The 27396-nt window shown below is 44.8% G+C and overlaps 1 protein-coding gene across 4 annotated transcripts; it reads left to right on the top strand.

Annotated features, from left to right (window-relative positions):
• Positions 1-367: 367 nt before the first annotated feature.
• Positions 368-27396, top strand: atp9b (ATPase phospholipid transporting 9B). 4 transcript variants are annotated; one of them, XR_013627645.1, is made up of 32 exons: positions 368-465; positions 1197-1373; positions 4743-4893; positions 6007-6120; positions 6597-6705; positions 7236-7294; positions 7700-7751; positions 8442-8536; positions 9397-9477; positions 10487-10562; positions 11547-11623; positions 15722-15882; positions 15956-16098; positions 16817-16929; positions 17012-17257; positions 18678-18839; positions 18913-19005; positions 20658-20741; positions 20858-21028; positions 21107-21205; positions 21284-21373; positions 21436-21580; positions 21932-21996; positions 22073-22228; positions 22338-22402; positions 22485-22593; positions 22653-22710; positions 23659-23862; positions 24023-24055; positions 25077-25388; positions 26908-27019; positions 27288-27396. XR_013627645.1 is itself a non-coding variant. In XM_078791833.1 (31 exons), exons 1-30 carry the CDS (start codon positions 386-388, stop codon positions 25211-25213), a joined length of 3405 nt encoding a protein of 1134 aa, XP_078647959.1. In that variant the 5' UTR covers positions 368-385; the 3' UTR covers position 25214; positions 26908-27263. The 4 variants fall into 4 exon arrangements, 3 of the variants coding, with proteins under 3 accessions (XP_078647959.1, XP_057902688.2, XP_057902689.2); XM_078791833.1 differs by lacking the exon at positions 27288-27396 and having other exon boundaries at positions 25077-25214; positions 26908-27263; XM_058046705.2 differs by lacking the exons at positions 26908-27019; positions 27288-27396 and having other exon boundaries at positions 25077-26027.

The raw sequence follows: 27396 nt of genomic DNA, 5'->3' as shown, positions 1-27396 counted from the left end.
AAATGTCACAATATCACAATTAGAACAACCAAAATAAGTAGAGCAGTACCAATCAATTGAATATCTGTATTTGTATTTACACTATGCATATGAATGATTTCTGCGTGGTGCATTCGTGGATTGTCGGAACTTTTCTGCATTCCACAAAAGATTGGCCTCAAAACGTACCAAACTAGTTATGTTTAAAATATATACCTTTTAAATCAATTGTTGAAATACGTGTGGTGTCGAGTCAACGAGGGAGAACACCGCAGAGATCAAAACCGTTCACAAAACCGATGAAGACCACTTCGTCAGATTCTGACTACAAGTTCCTGGAATGCAGCATTAATCTCCTCTGGGCCATTGGCCGGCGTGACGTCATCTTGTGGCCCTCCCAGCCAAGATGGCTGACAGCATCCCATTAGCCCCGATGCGGAAGAGCTCGAGGAGAAACCCTTACTACAACGCCAGCAGACAGTCAAGGTATTTGGACAGCTTCCGTCATCGTTTCTGCCTTCGAGTTGACGAAATAGTGTTGGAACGTTAGCGTTTTCTTCTCTCACTCAAGTTTGCTCGTGTTGGTGTTTGTGTTCGCGCGAATGTTAGCTTGTTTTGCTAGCGTCGCTTCCTTCCTTCCCGTTATTGTGTTTTGACAGGTGACAGGCAGCTAGGCGCTACAAAAACCTCAAATCTCACAAATCTCGCCTCTATTTAAACATGAAACGGCTTTAGCGTAGTTGCGTCTGCTTTAGCGCCCAACCACCAGTTAAAGCTCTGCGCCGCCAACCTTGTTCCTGTTCCGTCAACTGTGAACATTTAAAGACACATTGCAGCTAAATGAACCAGCGTCGTTATTATTATTATTATTATTATTATTATTATTTCTTTCACAGGGCTTCTTTTTGTCACACTTGGTAAGAATGCGATTATAAACCGAGGACAGGAAGTAAAGCAGGCCATCTAACAATAAACAACATTTGTCCAGAAATGATTCAATCTACGGTGGCCGTTAGGGTCAAACACGCATCAACGTCCGAAAGCTGAAAACATGTCATAAAGGTAAAATCACACAAATGCGACGAGGAAGTTTGTTTATGGAATAAAACATCATGCATAAAGACAGAATACTGTTGTTGTATATTGTATTCATTTAGGAGGATACATGACTCCACGTTCATTAAGAGCATACTCTAAAGTGATGTCTCTCCTTCCAGATTCTCGCTCGATGATGAACCGTCCAACCTGGATGAAATGCCTCTGATGATGTCCGAGGAAGGCTTTGAGAACGACGAGAGCGACTACCAGACGCTGCCCCGGGCCAGAGTCAACCACAGACACAGCAGAGGTCTCGGCTGGTTCCTCCTCGGGGGTTGGAAAGTGTTGTGTTGCAGGTATGTAAAATGTGTGTATTGTGCTGTGGACAAGGTTTTATTGTCATGTGGAGGTCACGTAGTCACCTGCTTGCTTTGGCAGCCTGGAGGTACGTAGAAGTAAATGTCTGACACTAAACGGACATTCTATTCAATATTTATGCTTCTGTTTAGGCAGCAAACTAGTTGGTCCTATTTAAATATATATTACTATCTAATTATGCATCAAATGCTGTTAAAAAGACTTGATATTGATATTGATGATATTGATTCTGAATTATTAAGTCATTCACTGCCAGCCATTTTCAGAGACGAGAGTTCCAAACTGCCAGAGTTTTTGCTGACCCACAGAATATTGGAGGTTAAGGACTACATAAACATTGAGACTATGTGGGCCTGGATGGTTCCAGCATAAACACCTGATTTTGACCCAAAATCACATTTTTTTTGTTTGAGTGACACCTCAAACATCTGAAAAATCATTATTTAAAGCAGGGGTCTCAAACTCACTTTACCTGGGGGGCCACTGGAGCTAGGGTCTGGGAGAGGCTGGGCCGCATCAGATTTTTAAAAAAAACAAAAAAACTTTTGCCATACCGTACACTTTTTCAGTGCTTTGGTTTCGGTTTTCCACAAGAAGACTTCTGATAAAACATTCCACTGTATCAGCTGATCAAAAGTTGAAGACTTTGAAGACCAAAATGGCAAAAAAAAACTCCACCGTCTCCACCGTTCTTCTTAACCACTTCAAAAATGGCTTTGGGCACCAGTGTTTCCAGGAGGCTACTGGGAACATTGGTCCAAGTGGAAGATGGCTTCACCAAGGGCATCAACTGTCTGGAAGTGATGGCCACTTTGATCAACTTCCCTTGCCATCCATCCCCAAATGTTCTCTATGGGATGTCAATCAGGTGAACATGAGGGATGGTCCAAAAGAGAAGAAGTCGTCCTTGGTCAAGCCGGCATCATGAACTGCGGCGTTGTCCTGGTGAAGAACCCAGCTGTTACCACACAGACCAGGGCCCTCCATTATGAGGGTTGCCCGTACGCCATTTGACGACCCCGCACCACCTGAAGCTCCGGTGTTCCACCGAGTGGAAAAAGCATCCCGGATCATGATGCCCCCCCCCATATCAGTTGATTGTTTTTGAAGTTCCAAATGTTTTTTGTCCCACTCCCCCTTCTTGCGTTTGCTCCACTTAAAACCTCATTAAGATCTAAACATGCAAAATGAATATTCTAGCAGTTGGGTCTGTATATTTAAAAAATTTGAAGCGTGAAGTGGCGAGGGATTAGCGTATCATATTTGCCCCCGCATCATTTCATGTTTCTTCTGTCTTTATGCCCCGGTGGCGTGAGCTCGGACGGCCTGCCGTGACCGTTGGCGTGGTGTATGCCTTGCGCTGTGGCATGCGTGGATCACGTTGGGTTTCCAACACGTCGGTACTTATGCGTGAAGCGCAAAATAAGGTCGTGTGTGTGTGTTGTTTTTTTGTCTCTCGCCGCCCGATGCGCATCGTCAGTGGTTAAACACAACGGTGAGCTTCATCCAGCTAACGATGCATATGACGGCCCCCAAAGGCCCCCCCCCCCGCCAATGCAGAGATACACAAGCATAAGGAGTTTTAAAGACCGTTTCCTTTCTCGTATTGTCATTTGGTATATCGATCGCCCCCTCCCGTGTCCTCCCCCGCCCCCCCTCGTTAATGAACAAATTGGATTTTTCACAGCTGAGCAGTTTGATGCTTTCCAGTAATTTTGTGTGTACTTTGCGTGGGATTATAAAAGGCAAATAATTCACTCCCAATAAGCCCCCACTATTCAAATGGCCCCGCTATTTAAATAGCATTCATTTGCTCAAATAATCTCTATTATGAATCTGGACGCGGAACGCAGCGCTGGGTGCCGAGGCAGAGCGTGCCGCCGCCGCCGCCGCCGCCAACGCAAACAACGGCAAAGTTGTCACCGCCGAAGTTGATTTATGCACTTTTTCTGTTTTGCCAACTTGCTTAAAAGGTGGAAAAGCCAAGTCGATCACCATGACAGTATACACCGCCCCCACCCCCCAGGTACCACTTTAGCCCCTGTATCACACACACACACACACACACACACACACACACACACACACTGTTTGTACTTCATGCTCTGGATAAGCCTCGCTGTCATCATTAGCAGGTGGATGCAAAGTCAAACTTTGTTCACTTTTGTTTGCGTCACTGTAATAAATCAAGCTTGTTGGTTGTGGTGGGGGGTGAAGGGGGTGAACAACCCCCCCTTCAAGCGAGCCCGCATATTATGGATGGTCAGCGACTGCTCAACAAGGACAAATGTGTCTTGAGATGTTACCACAGAGCCTGTTTTTGTCCGTGAAGCCCGGGAGGAGCTTCACGGACAAATTGAGCCGTGAACATTTCCTCCTGGCCAAATGCTAACCTTTTCACCCCCCTTTCACCCCCCCTGCCCTCTGAAAAAGAGCTTATTTAGAAATGTTTGTCAAAAGGAGCCCTTGAGATAGAATTCTTGAGCAGATGTGTAAATAACACTATTGGCCACGTTTCAGTACAAGTACAGTCACATTGTAGTATCTGATTCAGTCAAGTGCAATATTGTTTGTATCATCATTATTATTTATTATAACAGCTAATTCATACATTTCATATTCGAGGTGTAACAATTGATCCCCTGCATCGATTTCTATTCCTGTGATCCAACTACATGGATCTGTGTTCAGCAAGTAGCCATTCCGGATGACACACATGATGTCCATGTAACATTGTTTCAAAGGCAATCATGGCTGGAATCCATAGTCGGAAATAAAGCTTTGGATCCAAGCATGACAGGCGTCATGTAAAGACCTAAAACGCTACACACGTAACACTTGATTTGGCCGAAGTTGATTAGTCATGCCTGTTGAATGTTACAATGTATACCTTTTTGGATGCTTCAGGACTAGAGTCTGTAAAAGGTATGTAGGATATCAATTCACCTGATAATCTTATGCAGATATAGATAGAAATTTCCCCAAATTATTCTTTACATGCAATTTGTTCAAGTTTTATCAGATAGAATTAATCACAGACATAATTTAATTCATCCTTTGTTAATTCAACATGAAGTGTTTGTTGCCCCACAAGAAGCAACAACAACAAGAACACGTCCATTTGCGTCTCAAAATGTATTTGTTTTGCTTTTCATGTGTTTTGCTCCCACAGGGACCATACAAATAAAACACTTATGCAAATTAGCATCACCACACATAGATTTCAGTCCTTTGGGGAACACTGGTTTGTTGGCCTCTCATTTCTCCCCCAATTTCTCCTTTTCCATTCTAAAACCAAACTTGTCCGCGTGCATTCCCAGCCACTAACGTGTCCTGTGGCCCCGCAGCTGCTGCGAGCTGGTGGCCCGCATGTGTCGGCGGAAGAAGGAGCTGAAGGCCCGCACCGTCTGGCTGGGCTGCCCGGAGAAATGCGAAGAGAAGTTCCCCAAGAATTCCATCCACAACCAGAAGTACAACGTCTTCACCTTCGTGCCGGGGGTGTGTTTGGCTTTTTATTTGGATTTTTCTTTTCCTGCTCAACTTCCCGACCCTGCCGTCAGCCTCGCCATAGCGGATGTGCTAAGTGTCTTATCATTAAGGGTGTGTACGTTAGGGGGCATTAAAGATCAGAGCTACTTATTAGAAAGCGAATGTCGCCGTAATTAGGGGGGTCACTCACTCCCCAAGCCGTAAAATGTCAACTGTCTGTTCGAGACGTAGATATTCCCGGCGATGGAGAACAAATGTCCCGTTCGTCCCCCTCCACTTTGAATTATTAAATACGCACAAATTGAGTTTAGCGGTGTGCGTTCTTCCACCGCCGCCACCTAAAGGTCAGGGGGTTCATTAAGCGTGGACGCTCGCTTGCTTAGTCGCCTATTGATCTGGCCTGACGCAAGGCTCTCATTATTAAAAGCATTATTCAAAACCTGACCTTAGATCAGTCGTGTCCAACGTGTGGCCCGCTGCTGTTTTTTTATCCTAAATATATCATTCAACTAGCAAATGGAAAAAATCATCATGGAAAAAAAAAATGTAATATTACTAGGAAGTTAAAATATTAAAGAAAAAATATGTAATAAAAATGGTAATATTAGGAAAAAAACTAAGAGATTGGGGAAAGTTTTTAAATTATGGAATTAAGGTTAAAATATTATGGGAATAAAGTCGTAATTATAATGATTACGAGAAAAAGAATAAGAGAAGTATTGTAGAAATAATAGAAAATAAAATATTTGGGGAAGTATTTTCCCCTGTAATTTCAGGAGTCTAAATATTACCAGAAAATAGTCATATTCTAAGTGTCCATTTTCCAATAGTAAACTCTAGTAGCGTAGAGTTGAAATATTAAAGGGGAACTTTTTTTAAAGTCCTTATATTGTGCCAAACAAGCAAAGTTGCCGGTTTGGGAATAAAGTGAAAATATTATAGGAATACATTCATAATATTATGAGAGAAAAATGTCAAAGTTTATTGGGGAAGAAAGTTGGCAATATTCTGCAAAAATAAAAAAAAACTGCAAAAATTAGTAGACCTAGTAATAGACCTAGCGTAGCTTTCATTGTGTATATAGCGTGTTCTTGCTGAGTCGGTGTCTTCTGTCCTCCTCAGGTGCTCTACCAGCAGTTCAAGTTCTTTCTCAATCTCTACTTCCTGGTGGTCTCCTGCTCCCAGTTTGTGCCCTCACTGAAGATCGGATATTTGTACACCTACTGGGCGCCGCTGGTAAATACTCGCAAACGTGATGGTGCGCTGAGATTGATGTCCCACATGTACCAGCATGTTGGTTCCCTGTATGTACTTCTACACTACTGCTAACAAAAACTGCAATCATAAAAATACTCATGACAATTTAGGCATAAAGAAGTCAAAAATACACCATAACGCACCTGGTCTGCCAGATAATAAGAAGACATAGCAGGAGGGATCATTGTTGCCAACGTATCCACTTTGTTGCCATATTTAGCAGTAGCGCTGCCAAAAAACAACAGACATACAGTATTTGGAGATTCAGAGTTACTATTGGAAAGTTGGCAGCATATTTGTTTTGTTTTTTTTAACTCTCATTTCTGCCAATTCTGCAAATTGGATGAGTGTTTTATTCAGTCATACGCCACAGATAGATCGCATTCCTGCGGGGAACACCGCTCTGGCTGTGGAAAGGGAAAAGCACAAACATCCCTGTGTGGTGTTGCTTTCAGAGCTTCGTGCTGGCCGTCACCATGGTGCGCGAGGCGGTGGACGAGGTGCGGCGCCACCAGCGGGACAAAGAGATGAACTCCCAGCTCTACAGCAAGCTGACGGTGCGCGGTGAGTGATGGATCGCGCCATCGTTGGCACTTTGCGGCGACTGTTTGCTGACATTATGATAACGGATACTCTCCAGTATAATCGAGCCCTCCCTCGTGCAATTACGACCGCTCAACCCCCCCCCCAAGTCCACCGGACCGGCTCTTGTAACACAAGTCGTAGCTCTCGCCGTAATTGCATCGATTTCTACCTCTCTGAGACGGTGTGAGCGAAGATGGTCTCCCTCAATTCCCTCATGTGATATCCGTGCAGCCACGCCGCCATCACACCTTTTAGACGGGGCCCCCAAGCGCTGTAAGACTTAGCAGGGGGATATTGAGGTGATAAACATGACAACAGGAGGCGCTTGCGTCATCGGGATGCAGGGAATCAATCTCTCACCTGTTGACGCTTTTAAGAGCCCGTGTCATCTTCAGATGGCGAGCCGCACACATCAATAGCTGGCGTTAACGAGGTATCTTAAAAGTCAAGACGGGGCTTGGATTTTTTTTTTTTTTTTCCATCAATCACTGTCTTGTTTGCTTCCTCAGGTAAAATTCAGGTGAAGAGCTCAGACATCCAAGTCGGGGACCTGATTATTGTGGAGAAGGTGAAGCTCTTTGGCAATCATGTGATGACCTCCTCATCCGCAGAAAAACTGCACTTTTGGAGTCTTGCCCATCTGTGTTTTGGTTTTTGAGTTTGGCGTCACATTCCTTCTAACTTGTTCCGCTAATGCTTAAAATGACCAATATGGGGTCAAATATTGGAAGTATTACATGTTATCATGAATGTTCCTGGATATAAAACTTGTTTAATAGTGGGCTTTGGAGGCGGAATAGGTGCGTCCCATACATGCATTAGTTAGCAGCCTTGTTTCGGCCGTTTACTGTATACGCACAGAAAAGACAAAGATGTGTCCTCAGGATTGGGGATGATGGGCAGAATTCCCCCAAAAGTGCAGTTGTCCTCGAATTACTTTTGTGACCAAAACTGTTATTTCCCATTTTTGTAGAACCAAAGGATTCCCGCAGACATGATATTCCTGAGAACGTCTGAGAAAACCGGTGAGCGAGCAAAGACGTCTTGACCCGGACGTCTGCGTTAAATCTGTCATTCCATCAGATGCAAGGCAAAGATAAACGCAGGGAGACGGAAGGAATGCTGTCCTGGTGAACTTTCTTAACAAACTGTGTCAACATCATTTGGCCGAGAAATGCGACTTACCTCGCCTGCGGCGGATGTGATTTATGTCACATTGTTGGAGTGACGGATGAAGCAAATTCCAATTCATCAATGAGTCGCGTCAGATTTGCGAGGGGCGGAGTGGGGGCGTCCGAGGGGAAAATGTTGCTGAGGACGTCGTCCCCATTAATCTCCACGGGGAGCTGCGGACGTCTTTATGCCTCGGACACGTGCGCGCATAAGCACATATTTGTCTTTCCCAGTGCTGAGAAGCATGAATCATCCTGCTGGTGTTCATGTTTTCCATCATCCTTAACCCCCCGGGGACACGTTATGGCTGCCCTCTCGCCTCCCTGTCACATGCCGGCTGACATCCATCAGTTTCGCATGTAATATCACCTCCCATCCATGCGGGTCACCGCCATGCACGCTGCATGTCCGGCCCAGTGTGTGTTTTATGGGCGCTCCTTTTATTAGCATGAAGGGATACGTCCACGCAAGGCAACATGGCCTCTCTGTTAGTCCGCTAAAGGAGAGGCTCATGTAACGCCTTCCGTCTTGTGATCTTCCAGGAGCGTGCTTCATCAGGACCGACCAGCTGGACGGAGAGACGGACTGGAAGCTGAAAGTGGCCGTCGTCTGCACGCAGCGGCTTCCGGCAGTCGGGGTACGCCAGCAATCCCAATTGGCTCACAGGCCCCAAACTTTATTATTGGTCTTCTAGCACGTTCATTTGGATGGTAAACAAAGCATATGTGCATCAACCCGTAGATAAAACACACGGATGTTTCCCCCCATCGGTGCGTCGGTGCGTTCAATGACTGTCGAAAAAGTAGGACAAACCGCATTAACCATTCAAAAACTGTGGAAATAGAGTATTGTAATAAAATCCTTTTTACTGTAATATAATGATTCATTTCTATGTATTTTAATAGACAAATAGGTGATAATCTTAACAAAATTCATCATTTGATGAGAATAATACGAAGAGAAAAAATGTCATTTCAGTAGCATCAACTAATATTAAAATATTAAAGCAAAAAATTCTAACATGGAACAAAACAAAATGAAATTCAGGGAAATTTACATTTGGGGGATTTCTAAAATTAAAGAAATAAAGTCAGGATCGTATAGATGGAAGAAAGTTGGAAATTGTAAAAAAAAATGTTTTAAGTCATAATTTTAAGAGGAAAAATAACAGCATAGTAGCATAGAGTTGAAATATTACATAATTTTTGTTTTTTATTTAAAAAAAGTGGTAATAAGAGAAACAAAACTGTGAATAAAGGTGTAAATTTAGGAAAATGAGGTTGGGGAAAAGTTGTAATATTGCGAGAATAAAGTCCAAATATTGTGTGACTATTAGAAATATTATGCCATAACCAAATGTCACAACTTGAAACGTCCGAAGATGACAAAGTGCCGGAGGAGCTTTGATCTTCAAAGTGCTTGTGAGACTTAAATCTGGTCAGCGCAGCGGTATGAACCTTCTACACGAGCGCTGAAGCGGTCTTCATCTCTCCTCAGGACCTGTTCTCCATCAGCGCGTACGTCTACGCCCAGGCACCTCAGCTGGACATCCACAGTTTTGAGGGCAACTTCACGCGGGTACGTGGGCTTGTTGACACGTTTCATTTCCTGCTAGAATAAATCTTCAGCACGCAGATTGTTGACACGGAGGATCAGCTGCGCCGTGTTGACAAGAGGCCACAATGGGGGCGCTTGTGTTCACGCCTCTTACATCACACACACGGGTCCCGCTAGCTCCGTCCATCCTGTCGTACTTGTTGCTCCCGCTTTTTTATTAATAGCAGATTAGCACAGCCCCCACGGAGAGGAGAGGCTGCGCTACAAAGGGAGGCTTTGTGGTCTGTCTTCACTCTTGGCCACACACCAGGCTTAGTGAGCGAGCACTTCCTCCGCTCATTCAGCCTCCGCCGCCTTCCTTTGCATATCGTGTGCTTTGAGTCAGAGCGGGATGGAGGGAGCAAGGGGGGGGGGGGGGGGAAGACGGGTTCCCACAGACCCCCTCAGCAAATGAACTTACCTATTTATGAGTGAGTGTTCTTTGTCTTCCTGGAGACAGACTTTATGGAGACACGGCGGCGGCGTGACAATGTCAGAGCGGTCAAGCGTTCCGCACCCCTGCCATTTATTTTTCATGCACCTCTTCACCGCTTTGCATGCATTGACAGGATGTGGCTGCTTGGGTATCATAATTATTATATCAGGCGGGGGCCATTTGAGCCGAAACCGGAGACTCGACTCCTGTGCTCCTGACTCAAAACATTTTCCTGCGTTGGCCTTTATTTAAGGGGGGGGGGGGCGTGAAACAGGAGCCCCCTCACAAGGGTTGCCTTATTTTATCTGTGAAATCTCACCGTTGTGACCTTGCTATGCTTTCTTTTTTCCTTCTCTTCATTTAAAATGGTGTGGATGAAAGAGCTACAGTATTGCTACACACCGCACATCGTACAGTAGCTTTATGGTGGAGGTCATCGCTATCTGTGCATATTCATATTTATTATGATTATTATCATAATCCTCTTTATCAGCATTGTAAAATATGTAATAATATTCATGATGTTGCCATCTTCTCCCCCCTCCCCCACGGCAGGAAGACGCAGACCCTCAAGTCCATGAGAGCCTGAGCATCGAAAACACCCTGTGGGCCAGCACCGTGGTGGCCTCCGGTCAGTGCCTTCGCCTTTCCATAGTATTTGTTGTTCCTCGCAGCTGAGATGATCCTCCCCCGCGTAAAGTCCCAGCATGTCAGTCGAGGGCATTTGCGACACTCCCAGCAATGGCCTGCCCCCCCCCCGCCATTGATTTGTGGTGTCGGCGGCCCCTCGCCGCAACCCCACTCCACCCTGCCCGACAATGCCCTGACCTTGACCAGGAGAGCAAACACTTACGTCATTGTTGTTCTCACTAGAGCTTCTTCTTCATGCTCACCTTGGAGTGGCCCGCATCAGCGTGTGGCACACTTCGCGCTCCCGCTGTGACCATTATCTTCCGGTTTATCTACACGCATGTGGCGTTTTGGTAATGGCAATGAGGTAGTGGCGTTCCCAGGATGAAGGGACTAGAGATGTTCGAGTAGGAGATGCATGCAGTTTAGTAGTCCTGATCCATGTGCCACACTGATCTGCAGCTACAGGAAGCGTCTGGTTGAAGTTATTGAAAATTGAAAACCTATAAATGTTTGGGTGGTTTTAGTTAAAGCAGACACTGTTTTTTCATCTGATCAGAGCACATTTGATGGTTAGTTTCCGCCGTTTACGCGTTATTTTTGATAGCTTTTGTGATTGATTTTACATCAATCACAAGTCTGAGAATAGTTGCTCATCTTACCTTTGAAACTTTTTTTTTTTGTGCCCTTTTTTAAGGCTCTGCATGAAGGTCCTTCAGACTCATTTATTATGAATGACCCATTAATCCTTTTCTTATAAGGCCACCTTAATGAATTGGCAAATAAAGATGGTGTCGTATCGATCGGGCGCCCACAGCTTCTGAAGGTATTAAACGCTCGGCTTGACTGACAACACGACGCTACCACCGCCCCTCTCGGCGTTATTGTGTTCCCTCACACGCACTTCGTCTTACTTGGCCGTGTGTGTGCGTGTTAGGAACGCGGTGGAGTCTAATGAGCAGCATCATTTCTGTCTTTTTGGCAGGCACCGTGATCGGCGTGGTGATCTACACGGGCAAAGAGACCAGGAGTGTACTCAATACGTCCTATGCCAAGAACAAGGTGAAGTCCTTTGCTTGTCTTTTGGGGAACTCTACAGGAACCATTGGAGTTGTGGGAGTTAAGACTTAGTGCACTGATATTCTTCACTGTTTCATTATTTAATGTGCAAAAAGCAGTCTACATTACTGGAAGCTATGAGAAAAACAGGCCCATGTACTTCTTTGCGTTTGCTAGGCTTGACTCCCCACCTCCAGGGGCTGGTCATCTGTCCCGTCATAGCCCCTGACTCCTTGTTGTTGTCTTGGGGGAGTTTTCCATGGAACGCTGCTTCAAATGGGCCATGGGTTTGGTTAAAGTGCTTCTATTGGAGGGTCCATACATCAAAACAATATAACACAAATCAGCCCCCAGAGCCGTATTTTGGACACCCTTCTGTGCCTCTTTTCCTTCCCTGCATCAATCCATTCTGCAAGTTTTTTTTTTACCCTTGACTTTCCGGATAAAAGCTGGACTTGTGGATGGGTGTCAGCCGTGCTTGCTAATTACCCAAAAGGGAAATTACCTAACGAAGGATTTAAAGAACACTGTTGGCGAGAAGTTAATCCGTAGTGTTTTGTCCTCCAATCGAGGAGATGATATGAAATGTGATTCAACATAAAAGCTCAGCTCAGCTAACGGAGGTGTTGGCTCTGGTGTTTATGATGTTAAGCGTGCAAAGGTACCACAGCCGCACCCTCGTCCTAGACCAGTCTTCCCCACTCGTTTCTTTGTGGCGGCCTGCCATCAGTACATTTGGATGCTCCTCTTATCAATTGGTGCTACCTCACAGTCTGGTCCTCCCCGTCATCAGGCGTGTCTGTCTCGCTCGTGACATAAAAGTGTTGTTGTGGATGAACGGGTGTTTTGTGTAAGACTGGCTCGCTGAGAGGAATTCAATATTTCAAGGAAATGGTGTCAGAAGTGCCGATATGGCAAGCGGAGATTGGGCCCAGAAGTCGATAGAGTGCTGCTAAAGTCGCACAAGAGCGTTTTGGCCTCATATAATGGAGGCGGGACAATGACAGGGCCACCGGACGTGGGATTGTCTCTTTGTGTGTGACGGTCGGACAGGCTGGACATGGACAGCGAACAATGTCGTTTGTCAAAAAGACGATAAACTTTATCAATTCTCTCTCCTCTCCCGTCTCTCAAACTGTCACTCCAGTGTCCTCCTGGGTTTTTGGTTTTTTAGCAATATAACATCCTGGAATCCATCCATCTGTTTTCTTTGCCGCTTTTCCGATATTCCCCTTGGGAATTGGGTATAAATGATTAACATTGCTGATCAATGAGCACCAAAAAAGGAGTGGGTAGTATAGCTTGCCATGATTAGTTATTTCCTTGAACTCATCCAAACCTGCACTTTGCACCCAATGGTGAGGGACGTTATGCAAATTCCTATTTGAATACACAGAATGACAATAAATAAATAAATACATACTACTAAGAACTATTTCAAGAGCACTGCAGCAAAGCATGATGGGAGACTGCGCTGAAATTTCCCCTTGTGGGACTAATAAAGCTCTAGACTTGTACCCTACTGCGACCCCAATTGTGGCAAATTAGGAAAATTTGGATAGTGCAACTGACAGTGCCTGGATCCAGACTTAGAGATGGTTGGTTCAATTCCCATTTTGAGTTCAAACTACCGATTGACTCTTACTTTCATGCTACGTTTTAGCGTATTTCCACAGCATTTCAGTCCAGCTTCAGTTTCCGAACGGCGAGTGTGCTCATTCTAAATTTCAATGTTGGCACCTGATCAAAGCGTTTCAGTTTCACGTCAGCTTTTCAGTATTGACACGCAATGCTGACCTTGGATCATCTTGTTATGCATATTATTTATTATTTAGATTCTGTTCTATATTAGAGTTAGATTTTCTATTTCTGCTGAAAAAATTCAGACAAAATGCTTATTTTATAGCAAAATCCATGAATTTGTGAGGCTGTGAGTGCTTAAGGGTGAGAATGCGTGGATCCACTGGACTCGACGTGCACATCAGCTTTCACCTGCACATGAAACCAGTCTCCACACAGGCAGAACAAACCATTTTGCTTTTAATGGCGTGGGGACGAATGAAGTAAAATCTGCTCTTTTATTCACTGATAACATCTTTAGGTTGAGGTAATTGAGCACCATGCCCCCCAGCCACCCCTTGACGGGGCGAATAATGACTTCATCCGATCCCCAGCAAGGCCTGGAACACGTAGCCTGCCCATTGTTCCCATTTGAAGGAGATCCTTTGCTTCTCAGCCATGCACGGCGCTTTCTGTCTTAATTTTTCTTCATTTTAATCCACCCCCCCAGCCCCCACCCCTATTTTCCTTAATAGCTCAAGCATGAACCATGTAGCAGGGCTCCGGGTGGTGGGGAGGACGCGGTACCCGCCCACCCAGCTCCCCTGCCTGTACTCTGCTACTGGGAGTTTTACCATCCACCGATAAATCAGTCACACTGGTCTCCCGGGTCGGGACGGTCCTCGGGGGAATGGGTTTGGTGGGGGTTCAGTAAAAGTGGAGGAATTCACCTTCTCGCGCCCCCTCCACCCCCCCCCCCCGACACGCACTCCTATTCAGAGCAGCTCCTTGAGCGGAGGGAGATGTTGTGTTGGTTCTGCTGGTTTTTTGTCACATGAAAGCCCTCTGTGTACGGGCCTGTGCTGCCAGCCTGCCAGAAAGGGGTAGGGCGCTTCTTTATTTGACATCTTTTTCCCACATGCTCCATTGGCTGCAAGATGCACTTGAAAAATAAAAGACAACTTTGGGACACCCCCCACCAACACCCGTTCCCCCCCTTTTTTTGTCCCTCTTTCTCCAGAGCGCCATCTCAATATGGGAACCCCTTTGACCCCTCTACTCGCATTCAAGTATTCAATGTCGTAAAAAAAAAAAAAAAATGCCAGCAATAACAGTGTTTGTGTCGTACACACGCTTTGCATGACAAAAGCCTGCAGTTAGCGCCGTCTTTCACGGCCCGTGTTTGAACATTTTGGGAACAGATGGGATCATAACAAAGAGTGCTCTCTTGCCATGATGAGTTCCGTATGTTTTTACCAATCACAGTATTAAAAACACAAGCAGCCTACGTGTGGAGGGCGGGCGTGTCCGAGCTTTTCTTCCCGCCAGGGACGCATTCAGGAAAAAGTCATTTTGATACAGTCAAGTGTAGATATATTTTTTCAATATGCTTTATTGGCATCAACAATGCAGTATAATACAAAGCAACAAAAGACACAAATAATGTCCAGGCTTTTAGTTTTTTAGTGAACATGCATCCCTCTCGCAATATACGTATTATTCATCCATCCGTTGTTGATGCCACTTATCCTCACCAGGGTCACGGGTACGCTGGTACAAACGTTCACATCACTTTTCATCTATCGCTGTGTTGGTCTGCTATATGATATATTTAACTGGATTTTCTCACCCCAACAACCAGTGCTATATAAAGGAAAACCTTGAAAATGATCAGGAATGCCCATATCACTGTACCTATGGACAATTTAGACGCCAATGATCCTAACATGCGTGTTTTTGGAATGGGGGAGGAAAAGATGCCCAAGCCGAGATTCAAACCCAGGTCTTGCCCATCTCCAGACTGTGTGGCCTACATGCTAACCCACCGAACTGAAATGTCATGAAGGTTGAAACAGCTGTAATCGATGCGTTCATCCATTCACCAAATGAGAATCGAACCTGCAACCATCAAGTTGGTTGATGCTCTACGACCTGAGCCGTGCTCCCGCACACAGACTAAATATTACATGTTGCATGTAATGTTACATGGAAAATGAATTACTACCAATAGTTGTGAATGATGACAGTGGTATCGAGGATTGAACCAGCAACCATTATCAAGCAATGTCAACCTGTGGAATAGGCAGAATCTTAGAGAAATGCCCAATAAACTGCCTATTGGGACAGCTGTCATAGAAATGATGACAATCTAGTCAATGTGGGAATTTATTGTAAACGTCTTGATGACATTTTGATGTAGGATTGGTTTGAATCGGTTGAGAAATGTGCGCTTGAAATGGCCCCAGGTCCGCATGTTGGACACACCTGCGTGTACCGTGTGTATTATTTAGTCCCTTTTTTTTCAACTTCATCTTTACACAGGTTGGCCTGTTGGACCTGGAGCTGAACCGGCTCACCAAGGCCCTGTTCTTGGCCCAAGTGGTTCTGTCCATCGTCATGGAAGTGCTGCACGGATTTGTGGGTCTGTGGTTCCGCAATCTCTTCCGATTTGTGGTGCTCTTCTCGTACATCATCCCCATAAGGTAACAACCTGAACACAGTGTTCAACGAAAGCGATTTCATTCACACCAGTTTGACTGCGTTTCCCCGCCTCAGCTTGCGCGTCAACCTGGACATGGGGAAGGCCGCCTACGGCTGGATGATCATGAAGGATGAAAACATTCCCGGCACTGTGGTGAGGACCAGCACCATTCCCGAGGAACTGGGCCGGCTGGTCTATCTGCTGACGGACAAAACAGGCAAGATTTGTACAATTCAAGGCCTGTGGCGCTCTTGACCATTCGCCACCGTGGCCGCTCTTTATAACGTGTCAGGGTGATAAACTCCAGGACGCTTCGTCTCGAGCCGCTGATCTAGGTAGGAATGGATTAGGCTTTAGTGCTAATTCATCCAGGTTGATGGTTAATAGAATGAAGAGCAATCAATCGGGAATTGGTTAAAAGGCCGTGGCCCCCCACGTGAGCAGCGCTCCATTCTGGGAGCGCACGTTCTGGCAGCAGCATCCATTAGACAGCCGCTATTGTCCTGGTTTTGGCTGCCGTTGTTTTGGTTTTGGCTGTTAATTACAAAGGACACGCAGTCTGTATTGGCAGGGAGATTACGGTCAATGAGAAGGGTCATGTGATGCATCATGGATGTCCCCCCCCCCCACACTTTTGTTTTATCCATATCAGTTCTTCTTCTTGGCAATTTGCATTTTTCATATAAATTCATATAAATGATGATTGGAATAGATTTGGAGTTATTACTTGAATTCAATACTGTTTCTCACCTTCTTCATCATCAAGTTCTGCCATTTTTTCAGCCGTACTCATTTTAAAAAGTGACTTTATTCGTATAAAATGACTTTTCTGCTTTTATTATTTTGTTTTTTAAGTTATATTTTTAGAACGAGCTTACAGCTAATAAAAACTATAAATTGAGTATTAAATAATCAACTGCCCTTGCGTCCTGCAGGCACCTTGACACAAAATGAAATGATCTTCAAGCGGCTGCACCTTGGAACCGTGTCCTACGGTACGGACACTATGGATGAGATCCAGAGCCTCATAGTCCAGTCCTACGCTCAGGTTAGTGTCCTCTAATCATGATACTGACTTATCTAGTGACAAACCACATCCATCAAACAACCCCTTGTTGACTTCCTGCCAGGGTACCTCATCCGGTGGTGGCACCGGCGGCGCCACGGCATCCCAGAAGTCTCAGACGGCGGGTCCAAAAGTCCGCAAGAGCGTCAGCAGCCGCATACACGAAGCGGTGAAGGCCATTGCCCTTTGCCACAACGTCACGCCCGTCTACGAAACCTACGGCGGCGTCAACGGCGAGACCGAGTCCGCTGAGGCCGACCGTGACTTCAGCGATGACAACCGTACATATCAGGCCTCCAGCCCCGATGAGGTAAACATGGGGCACGTTTGCCCCCCCCCCCCTCTAAATGACACTAGTTTGGAGGAGACCGTCAAAGACTGTGACCCCCTTTTGGGGGTTAAGCTATTTAAATGTCTGCTTTGGCTTTCTGGGAATTTATGGTCCCCGAAGGCATACGTAGCTCCGCTTTAAAGGAGGGATTCAAACACGCTTACAGCATATCCAATGACAGAATTCTTAGATGAGGATTTGTTAGAACAATTATCTTCATGCTAGCACGTTAGCGCTAAAGACTTTCAGCCTTCAGGATGCAGATAATCAATGGGTGATGATGGATTAATCTCCCTCCATTCGTGGCGGCTGATGTATATATTTATTTACATCCCCGCCCCCCCCCACCACCACATCAAATCCATTGACTCACTTGGATTGATCAATATTTAATTTTCTCTGAGAGGTGACGCCTGTGAGTGTCTGTCGCTCTCCTCTTGTTCTTTCTGTGCCTGTGGTCATTGAATGCAGCATCGCGAGCGAGCGACACTCGGTCCTCCCCCTGATGCGTGAATGCTAGCGTCTGTTTTTAACACACTCCTGCAAATGCTCCTGATTACTTGATATTGATATTTGCCTCTGATTTCAGCTCAACATTTGCAATAAAAGTGTAATTGGGTATTTTGCTGAACAAAACGTGAACAAAAGAATGTACAATTTCTTACATTTAAGTATGCTGGAAATTGCACTGTCAAAAATAGAATTTGACCTCAAATTGCATGAAGTCTTTGAACACAACATTGCTCCTAACAATTTAAAGTTGATTGAAATGTTCTCCTACTGTTAAAGGGACTCGTGTTACACAATGGCTTTTTACACTTACCTGTACGTGCTATCGATCAGAGAGAAATACATTGAATTGAAGTCTGCTTTCCAGTATTGAGCTGTGATGTGAAGTATTTGTGAGTGTCAGCCAGACGTAGCGTTTAAGACGCTATCTTGTCTGCAGATCGCTGTGGCAGATTAGTTGCAATAACTACTTTGTAGGATGCTTGCAGATGCTGTGTATGCAACCACCCGCCGGATAATGAGTCACAGATGTAGGAAGCACCACCATCCCAGAGCTCTAAGGAGGGGGGGATGACGGGATATTAACAGGAAGTTCCAATTTGTAGGTCAGAGTATAATAACAACCTTTGATGAGCAAAATTGAAAATGAAGCCATTGAGAGCGGAGTCGTGTGCAGCTGAACGCTCGCTCGGGGGTCTGCAGTTCCTGGCGAGGGGGAGGGGGGGCTGTGGTGGACAGGAAAGCACTTATTTGGCGCTGAATGAGAGAGGAGCGCCGTGTCCCATAACTCTCACATAGCGTTTTCTCTTGTGTGCATCAAAACGGACACACAAAGCTTTTTAAAAAGTATTGCCGTGGTGGTCCGCTCAACATGTGTGCGCACGCACAGGTGGCGCTGGTGCGTTGGACGGAGAGCGTCGGCCTGACCCTGGTGAACAGAGACCTGACCTCCCTGCAGCTGAAGACTCCCTCCGGACAGATCCTGTCCTTCCACATCCTGCAGATTTTCCCCTTCACCTCCGAGAGCAAACGCATGGGCATCATCGTCAGGGTGAGTGGAGACGCACGTCCTGGCCTGCACGACGCACGCGTGTTTGGCTTTCACCGCTTGCGTTTTGATGCAGGAGGAGTCGACGGGAGACATCACTTTCTACATGAAGGGTGCCGATGTCGCCATGGCAAGCATCGTCCAGTACAATGATTGGCTGGAAGAGGAGGTAAAGATTGGCAGAAATAATCCATAAGAACTTGGAGGAATGCATTGTAGAGACATGCGGCGGGTATCGCGAGACGAGAAAGCGCTTGACAGGCCGTCATCAGTGCCAGGTCAACCATTGTCACGCATGCTTTGTAGCTCAGCAGACGAGAATGCATTGAAATAGCATAAGCATCACTCCAATTAGCAGCTTGCTAGCTAGTCAACAGGAAAGGTTTTAATCACATTGGCAAAACATACCTACATCATAGCCATCTCATTTACAGTATCTATTTATTATGTATTGTGTAAAACTAAGACAGGGACAAGACCTTTGCATTTGGGACCAAGAAAAAAAAAATCATGGAATAGGACAATGTTAGATTTTTTTTGCCTCTTCTTAGAAAATATGAACAATAACACAAAAACCTTTCTGTCACTCATGGTTACTGGTTATGTGAAGACATTTATTGGAGAAAATGTTTTGATTTTTTGAAAATGTAAAAAAAAACTTTTTCAATAAATGTCTTCACACAACCTTTTCTCAGAAAATATGAACGATAACACAAAAACCTTTCTGTCACTCATGGTTACTGATTATGTGAAGACATTTATTGGAGAAAATTTGTTGATTATTTTTTTTTAATTTTTGAATTTTTTTTTCAATAAATGTCTTCACACAACCTTTTCTCAGAAAATGTGAACGATAACACAAAAACCTTTCCGTCACTCATGGTTACTGGTTATGTGAAGACATTTATTGGAGAAATACTTTTTCAATAAATGTCTTCACACAACCACTAAACGTGTGGCAGAAAGGCTTTTGTTTTATCATTCATATTTTCTGAGAAAAATTTTTTTAAATTATGCAGGGGAGGGGGGGTGTAAATCTTTGGGCACAACTGTATGGACTAATTTTTTTTTTTTTTTTTGCACCTGCCTTATAGCATGCTTGGGGCTATGATTTGTTCCTTGACACATTTGGAAACACTATAAGAATGTCACTTTTCTAGAATTGGCCGCTTTATTCACAATGTAAGATTCATGTCTCCATCACCAAATGTAACCGTTGAATGGTATGGAATTGAACTTTAATGGTGGTTTTTTTAGAGATAGCATTTTTTAATCATATCATGGCTCGTATATGTAGATACGTATCGAATAGTCTACCACAAAGAGCTTTACATCCCGAGTAACAATACAGTACAGCAACAGACAAGTTAATTGATAAAAAGGCGGAGCATCCGCAGCCTGATGACAAAGCATCCATTTTTGAAGAGTTGTTGTTTTTCCTCCCGTCAATAACCTCTACTAATCAGGACATTCATCAGGAGATCAACGGGCCGCGTCAACTCGGGTTGGCTGGTCGAAGGGTCTCGTACGCGCATGTTCATAATTATATTGGCATTATTGAGTCGTTCACCACCGGAGGCGGCTTTTGATTTAATTAGTGACCCAGATAAGTAATTACAGTATGTCATATTCTCAAACAACGGTGCTAATGATGTCCCACTGTCGCCCTCGTCAATAACCAATCAGCCTCATATCAAAAAAAATAAAGCGCCGTCTGTCCGGAAGCTTTTTTTTATTTATTTATTCTGCATGGATTCATCTCGCTGTTGGTCTCAATTCTCGCTTTTGATTGAATCAACTTTGTGCTTCGGTTCCTTCCAGTGTGGCAACATGGCCAGAGAAGGTCTGAGAACATTGGTGGTGGCCAAGAAGTCGCTGTCCGAGGAGCACTATCAGGACTTTGAGGTACACGTTTCCTAAGTGGCTCAAACTGTACACAGAACACATCCTTAATGTATTGTTCAGACCATGTCAAACAGGCATAGACAAACAGGAGTGGACCACTTCCTTCCTGTGTGCAGAACCGCTACAACCAGGCCAAGCTGAGCATCCACGACCGAGCCCTGAAGGTGGCGGCCGTAGTGGAGAGCCTGGAGAGGGAAATGGAGCTCCTCTGTCTCACCGGTGTGGAGGACCAGCTTCAGGCAGACGTCAGGCCCACGCTGGAGCTGCTCAGGAACGCTGGCATCAAGGTCGAGGAGATGATGTCACGCTGGTTCACCACGCGCAACGGAGATGACGACAACATGTTGTTGTTTCTGTGTGTTCAGATCTGGATGTTGACCGGAGATAAGCTGGAAACTGCAACGTGTATCGCCAAAAGCTCACACTTGGTCTCCCGGAACCAAGACATCCATGTTTTCCGACCGGTACGTGCTTTGACTCCCGCTCTGCCGTCATAAGAAGAATCATCCGCTAACTAGGATTCTCTCCGCTTCTCATTGAAGGTGTCGAACAGAGGGGAGGCCCATCTGGAGCTCAACGCCTTCAGGAGGAAGCATGACTGTGCCCTGGTCATCTCTGGAGACTCCCTGGAGGTACTTGAACGCAGCGTGATGTCTGGTAAAGGTGCATCTAAGTGGAGAGCTTCCTGTTGCAGGTGTGCCTGCGCTACTACGAGCACGAATTTGTGGAGCTGGCCTGCCAGTGCCCGGCCGTGGTTTGCTGTCGCTGCTCACCCACCCAGAAGGCCCAGATTGTCACGCTTCTCCAGCAGCACACCGCCAACCGGACCTGTGCCATAGGTGGGCGGGGGGCTCCCACAGGGAATCCCAGCATTCCTTTTTAAGCTGGAACATCATCTGGATTACATAAATACTTTAAAGATGCATTTATTTCCTGTTGAGGACTCACTTCCAATACTGTACCGATATTGACATGACTATATCGTCCAATACCGATATTGATTAGATATCAACACAAATCATACAAACTTTTATGACTTATTTTGTAATTGACTGCATTTTTATGCTTCTAAGTGCATATTTTATGACTGATAATTAGCCGTACTCAACCATCAGACACCATGATTTATGAGTATCTTCATGTTACAGTGAAGATGACTGTCCTATGTATTTTGTGAACGTGTGCCACAGGTGATGGAGGGAATGACGTCAGCATGATCCAGGCTGCAGATTGCGGTATCGGAATAGAAGGAAAGGTAACTCGTGCTTCCCGCCTTTAAGCGTCTCAGGACGGCCAAGTTGTGCTAAGAAACGGACTTTGTTCTCCGCCAGGAAGGGAAGCAGGCGTCGTTGGCGGCCGACTTCTCTATCACGCAGTTCAAGCACATCGGGCGTCTCCTCATGGTGCACGGCAGGAACAGCTACAAGCGCTCGGCGGCCTTGGGTCAGTTTGTCATGCACCGAGGCATGATCATCTCGGCCATGCAGGTACACGTTCTGTTTCGTGTGGTGAAGGTCTTTTGATTTTGAAATGATTTTTTATTTTTTTAAAAATGTAATGAAGGTTTAATTTGACACGTCTTCCACCATCCCTCAGGCCGTCTTCTCGTCCGTATTCTACTTTGCCTCAGTTCCCTTGTACCAGGGATTCCTCATGGTCGGGTAATTATCTTCTCCCCACTGGTAGCACGTGTGCGGATACAGCAGCCTTGTGCCTGACCTCCTGACCCTGCTCTGTGTGCAGGTACGCCACCATCTACACCATGTTCCCCGTCTTTTCCTTGGTGCTGGATCAGGACGTCAAGCCTGAGATGGCGCTGCTCTACCCGGAGCTCTACAAAGACCTCACCAAGGTACGCCGCTTTTATTTCATGTCTTTTGTTTTCTTCATTGATGCCCTTCCCGCCCTCAGGGACGCTCACTGTCCTTCAAGACCTTCCTGATTTGGGTTTTGATCAGCATCTATCAAGGTAGGTACAGCATCTATTCAGCTATGAGCAGTTGGAGTTGAGTGTAACATCACATCGCTGCCCCCACCTGCCGCCCTCATCCAGCCCGTTTCTCAGTGTCTTAAGTTTCCAGCCGCCATCCGCTCTTACAATGCGTGTAAAGGGATAGTTCTGGAACCGCTAAGCCATGCCGCCAGTGGGAAAGGTCTGCCATTCTGCTCAGGCATGACTTCCTTTTTTTTTTTTAATTAAAGGCCAGTAGCCGGTGATGGGGAGGAGGGAGGCGGGATTTGAAGATGATATGAGAGGAAAGAGGCTCAAAATATTTGGGATCAGTAGAGGCCAGTTTATTACACAGCTGGAATGTACTGCGTGGAAAGGTGATGATATCATCAGATGGTCTTGGGTAGATGAAATACTACTGAAATACTGCAGATACATTATTGGAAGCACCTGTTTGTCATAGCATAAAAGCTACTTTGTATTATTGTTACCGCCTCCAAGCACAGCTTTTGACAGTTTTCTTCTGTTTGTGGTCAAAATAACATTTTTCTGGATTGTCGGAAATGGGAGATGGAAGAATTGATGACATTTTGGTGGTGATCCGGATCACCGTCTGGATCCAGGAAAGGATTCTTTAACAGATAGGACCATTTTTGGCATTTGAAATGGTCAAAAAAAACTTGGGTTTCCTCCCCCATTCCAAAAACATGCTAGGTTAATTGTCCATAGGTATGAATGTGAGTGTGAATGGTTGTTTGTCTATATGTGCCCTGTGATTGGCTGGCCACCAGTCCAGGGTGGACCTTGCATCTCGCCCAAAGACAGCTGGGATAGGCTCTAGCACCCCCCACAACCCCCGTGAGGATAAGCGGTAGAAAATGAATGAATGAATAATAATAATAATAATACATGTTCAATGCCCCATCTTCCTCCCACCTGATTTGTTACCCCCACTCATGCCACCAGGGGGCATCCTCATGTACGGCGCGCTGGTCCTTTTCGAGTCGGAGTTCGTGCACGTGGTGGCCATCTCGTTCACGGCGCTCATCCTGACCGAGCTGCTGATGGTGGCGCTGACTGTGCGCACGTGGCACTGGCTCATGGTGCTGGCCGAGTTCTTCAGCCTGGGCTGCTACCTGGCCTCCCTGGCCTTCCTCAACGAGTACTTTGGTGAGATGCATGCAGTATTTGGCTGTACGCTAGTAGTGTGTCTGTGTGTGTGTGTGTGTGTGTGTGTGTGTGTGTGTGTGTGTGTGTGTGTGTGTGTGTGTGTGTGTGTGTCTAACGCCCTAACACCACTGCTGTCTTCTTGCTTGTGTGTGGCTCGCAGGCATAGGCAGAGTGTCCTTTGGAGCTTTTCTTGGTAGGTTGTCCCAGTCTGTCCACCCATCTCATCATGTCTGCGTCATGGAGGATGTTTGCATGGAATTCATTCATTTCATTCTAGTAGCGTCACGCATGTTGTCATGTTTCTATCAGTACAACTTCCTCTGTTATTTGTTGCTTTCCTGTGAAGAAACATGATCTATACCAAATACATACATTTGGGGTAGTTACACGAGAGTACATATTTACAATTTAACACAAAAAATTATAATTTCAAAAATAATTATTAAATATTAATAGAATTCTTATTTTTTACAAATGACGACAAATGTTTATACGTGCTAAATATGAAAGAAATTGTTGATTATACTGGGGAAAATAAAATTTGTAAAAAAACATTCAAATTTGATACAAATCTAAAAATACTGTAATTTAGCAGTACTACATATGTCCACTAGGACATTTAACGTGCTGCCCCGACCAGATATTTTTCATGCCGTGTTTTGCCTCTCGCCCGAATACAGCTGGGATAGGCTCCAGCATATAGAAAAATTAATGAATGAATGTTGCAGGCTGCAAACTCTACATCCCCGTCACAACCGATGGTAAGTCCCACACGGCAGACGTGATTCTTTAGGGTTTGACGCGCCACGCACAATCCATTGTACTGTTGTAAAATATTCCAAAATATTTTTTAAATTGTAAAAAATAGTAAAAAGTTAAAGACACAATACTGTAAAAAATTAAAACTAGAATAATAAAAATGTAAATAATGAATATATAATATGGCGTATGAATACACAGTTGTTATTTTATTGCTGTGTCTTATTTAGTTTTTTAATGAAATGTATGGAGATTGGCAGAGAACACTTCAATCCATTTGTGAAGAATTACGTCTGTCCACTAGGTGGCGACAAAAGCCAAGTATTGGTTGCTCCTTTATTAGGTTATTCTTTGTACATAGTAAGTGTTGCATCTAGAATGCAGAAGCACCCTTTTCAGATAATAATATAATAATGGTTGCTGTGTGTGTGTGTGTGTGTGTGTGTGATTCCCAGACCTGTCCTTCATCACCACCTGGCCTTTCCTGTGGAAGGTGTCGTGCATCACGCTGGTCAGCTGCCTGCCTCTCTACATCATCAAGTACCTGAAGCGCAAGTTCTCCCCCTCCAGCTACTCCAAACTGGCCTCCTGAGGTGAGACAACGGCGGGGCTTCTTTTGCGCACTTTTTTAACCTTCGCCCGGTCGCCGCTGACCCCGGTGAGGGCGACGTGGATGAAGGTCAGTGAACCACTGGAGCAAACAGACACTTTTTTTTCCAATCTCTGAGGTTACTTGAACACATCAAGCACATGAAAACACGACGTTGGTGAGTATGTACTTCAATTCAAACCTCCAAGTGTCATTTTTATACTTTTATAGCTTTTTTTTACGCTCCATGACACTGGCAGGTCTTTGAGACATTAGTATTTTTGAAGTACAGTATAAATCAGTATGAATGTGCTCAGTGTAAGCATGCTGGCGTTGTGCCTCATTACCACATATCTCATTGGTTGTTTAACAATCACACGTCTTTGCTGTGTATGCTGCGTCGGGGATGAGTTTTATGATTCCCACAAGGTGTTTTGACAAGGGAGATGACTAAAGTGGGATGAAAGTGTTTTTTGGAAGTAACAGTGTGAGACGGTTCATCTGTCTGTACGTTATATTATGAAGCCATCGTAATTTTGAAAAGTTGGTGGAAATGTTGTCAAAAGGTTAATTCCTGTGTCTTGTTCACGTGCTTTTTTTATGTCCTGCACTGCAATCTCAAACCGTGTAGCTGCTATTTTATGACATTCTTTTTCATTCACCAATAAATAAAATGGAAGAAATGACACTTTAATTAGCCTGTATCCTATTATTTGACCTGCACGGTCGTCATTTGGCCACGAGATGGAGACAAAGATTTGCTTGACACTATTAACAGTGGTTGAAAAAAATAAGTGTAATCATAGGATGATGGTTCATTAAAATGACACTTTAAAAAACATTTATTTTATTATATGGTCTACAAGGTCATCATTTGGCCATTTTGGATGAATCAGAGTTGACTGCTTTAAACTATGAGTATAGTTTATAAGTATAATCATGCGAATGGCTGCACGGTGGTCAGCATGTTGGCCACACAGTCAGGAGATGGGTTCAAATCTCCACTCGGCCATCTCTGTGTGGAGTTAGCATGTTCTCTTCCCACTTTCCAGTCGCTATAGGGGTGTTATTTCATGTCTAGAGAACTTTAATGATGGTAAACTGTATATTTCAAAAGGTGTAAAAAAATAATGCTGGGATAGGCTACAGCATACCCGCCCTAGGATTGTGAAGAATTGACTGCTTGAAAGTTTTAAACTGATTGATTATGGATTTACCACATATGAATACAAATTATTTGTATGAAATACTAAATATACATCTGATCTGACCTGCAGGGCCATTATTTGGCCACTAGATGGAGACACACACCAAGGTTGTGACTGCTTGAGCCTGTTAAACAGTGATGAAATATGTTTTTTCAATAGTTAGTAATAATATCACTCATACTGGCTGCAAATCTGAACTTCCCCATCAAATTGAAAACTAAAGCACATGAGCGTGTTTGACATGAAGCTAACTGCAGTAATTACACTATGTGCCTTTCAGAGAACCATTTAATGTATACCTCTAGACAAACAAAACAAGATGTGTTTAGCGTGCAATCTAAAGCAGCCGTGGGACACCCGTGCAATGTGTTATCAATTTCTGCTGAAGGGAAGGAGGAAGTAGTTTGGATGCGTGGAGGGCGAGCCACCCTGTGATGAATGTGATGGTCCGATGGCTTTAACGTGTCTGAAAATATGTTGCCTTTGTAGCAGCGCATCAGCAGGAGGAGGGAGGAAAAGAAGAAGTTTGTTTCCTAAAACAATTGACGCTCAACATTCCCAAAGAATCTTCTTCCTTCACCCTGCAGGTCACAACTGGGAGGTAAAACGTACCGACGCTGCACAATCTTCACATGCACAGAACATCTGTTGATGTTTGCCCGCTTCATATTATTATTGTTTTGCCTTGGCCAAAAGGGAGCCCTGCCATTATGCCATTATGCTATCTGGTTACTAAGCAGCAGCTTCCACGTCTGCAAGCAGAAAAATACACCAAGAAAGATCAAGTTACTGCTGATGATGTTCCCCGAATGGCTGCTTTTGGCCCAGGCCGTACTGCTGCTTACCACCTACGTTTTTACAAACTTTAGATCCCACCAGCAAATGACCAAAAATGTCCCCCACCCCACTGAACCCTTCTGCTAGCTTGACGACAACATTCTACACCGATTTCAGATCAACATTTGCAGTAAAGGTGAG

Source organism: Doryrhamphus excisus, linkage group LG7 (assembly GCF_037039965.1).
Source record: "Doryrhamphus excisus strain RoL-2023G ecotype Guam linkage group LG7, RoL_Dexc_Guam_v1.1, whole genome shotgun sequence".
Lineage (NCBI taxonomy): Eukaryota > Metazoa > Chordata > Actinopteri > Syngnathiformes > Syngnathidae > Doryrhamphus > Doryrhamphus excisus.
Note: the sequence above shows the minus strand (reverse complement) of the source record. Positions and strands in the feature narration are given on the sequence as shown.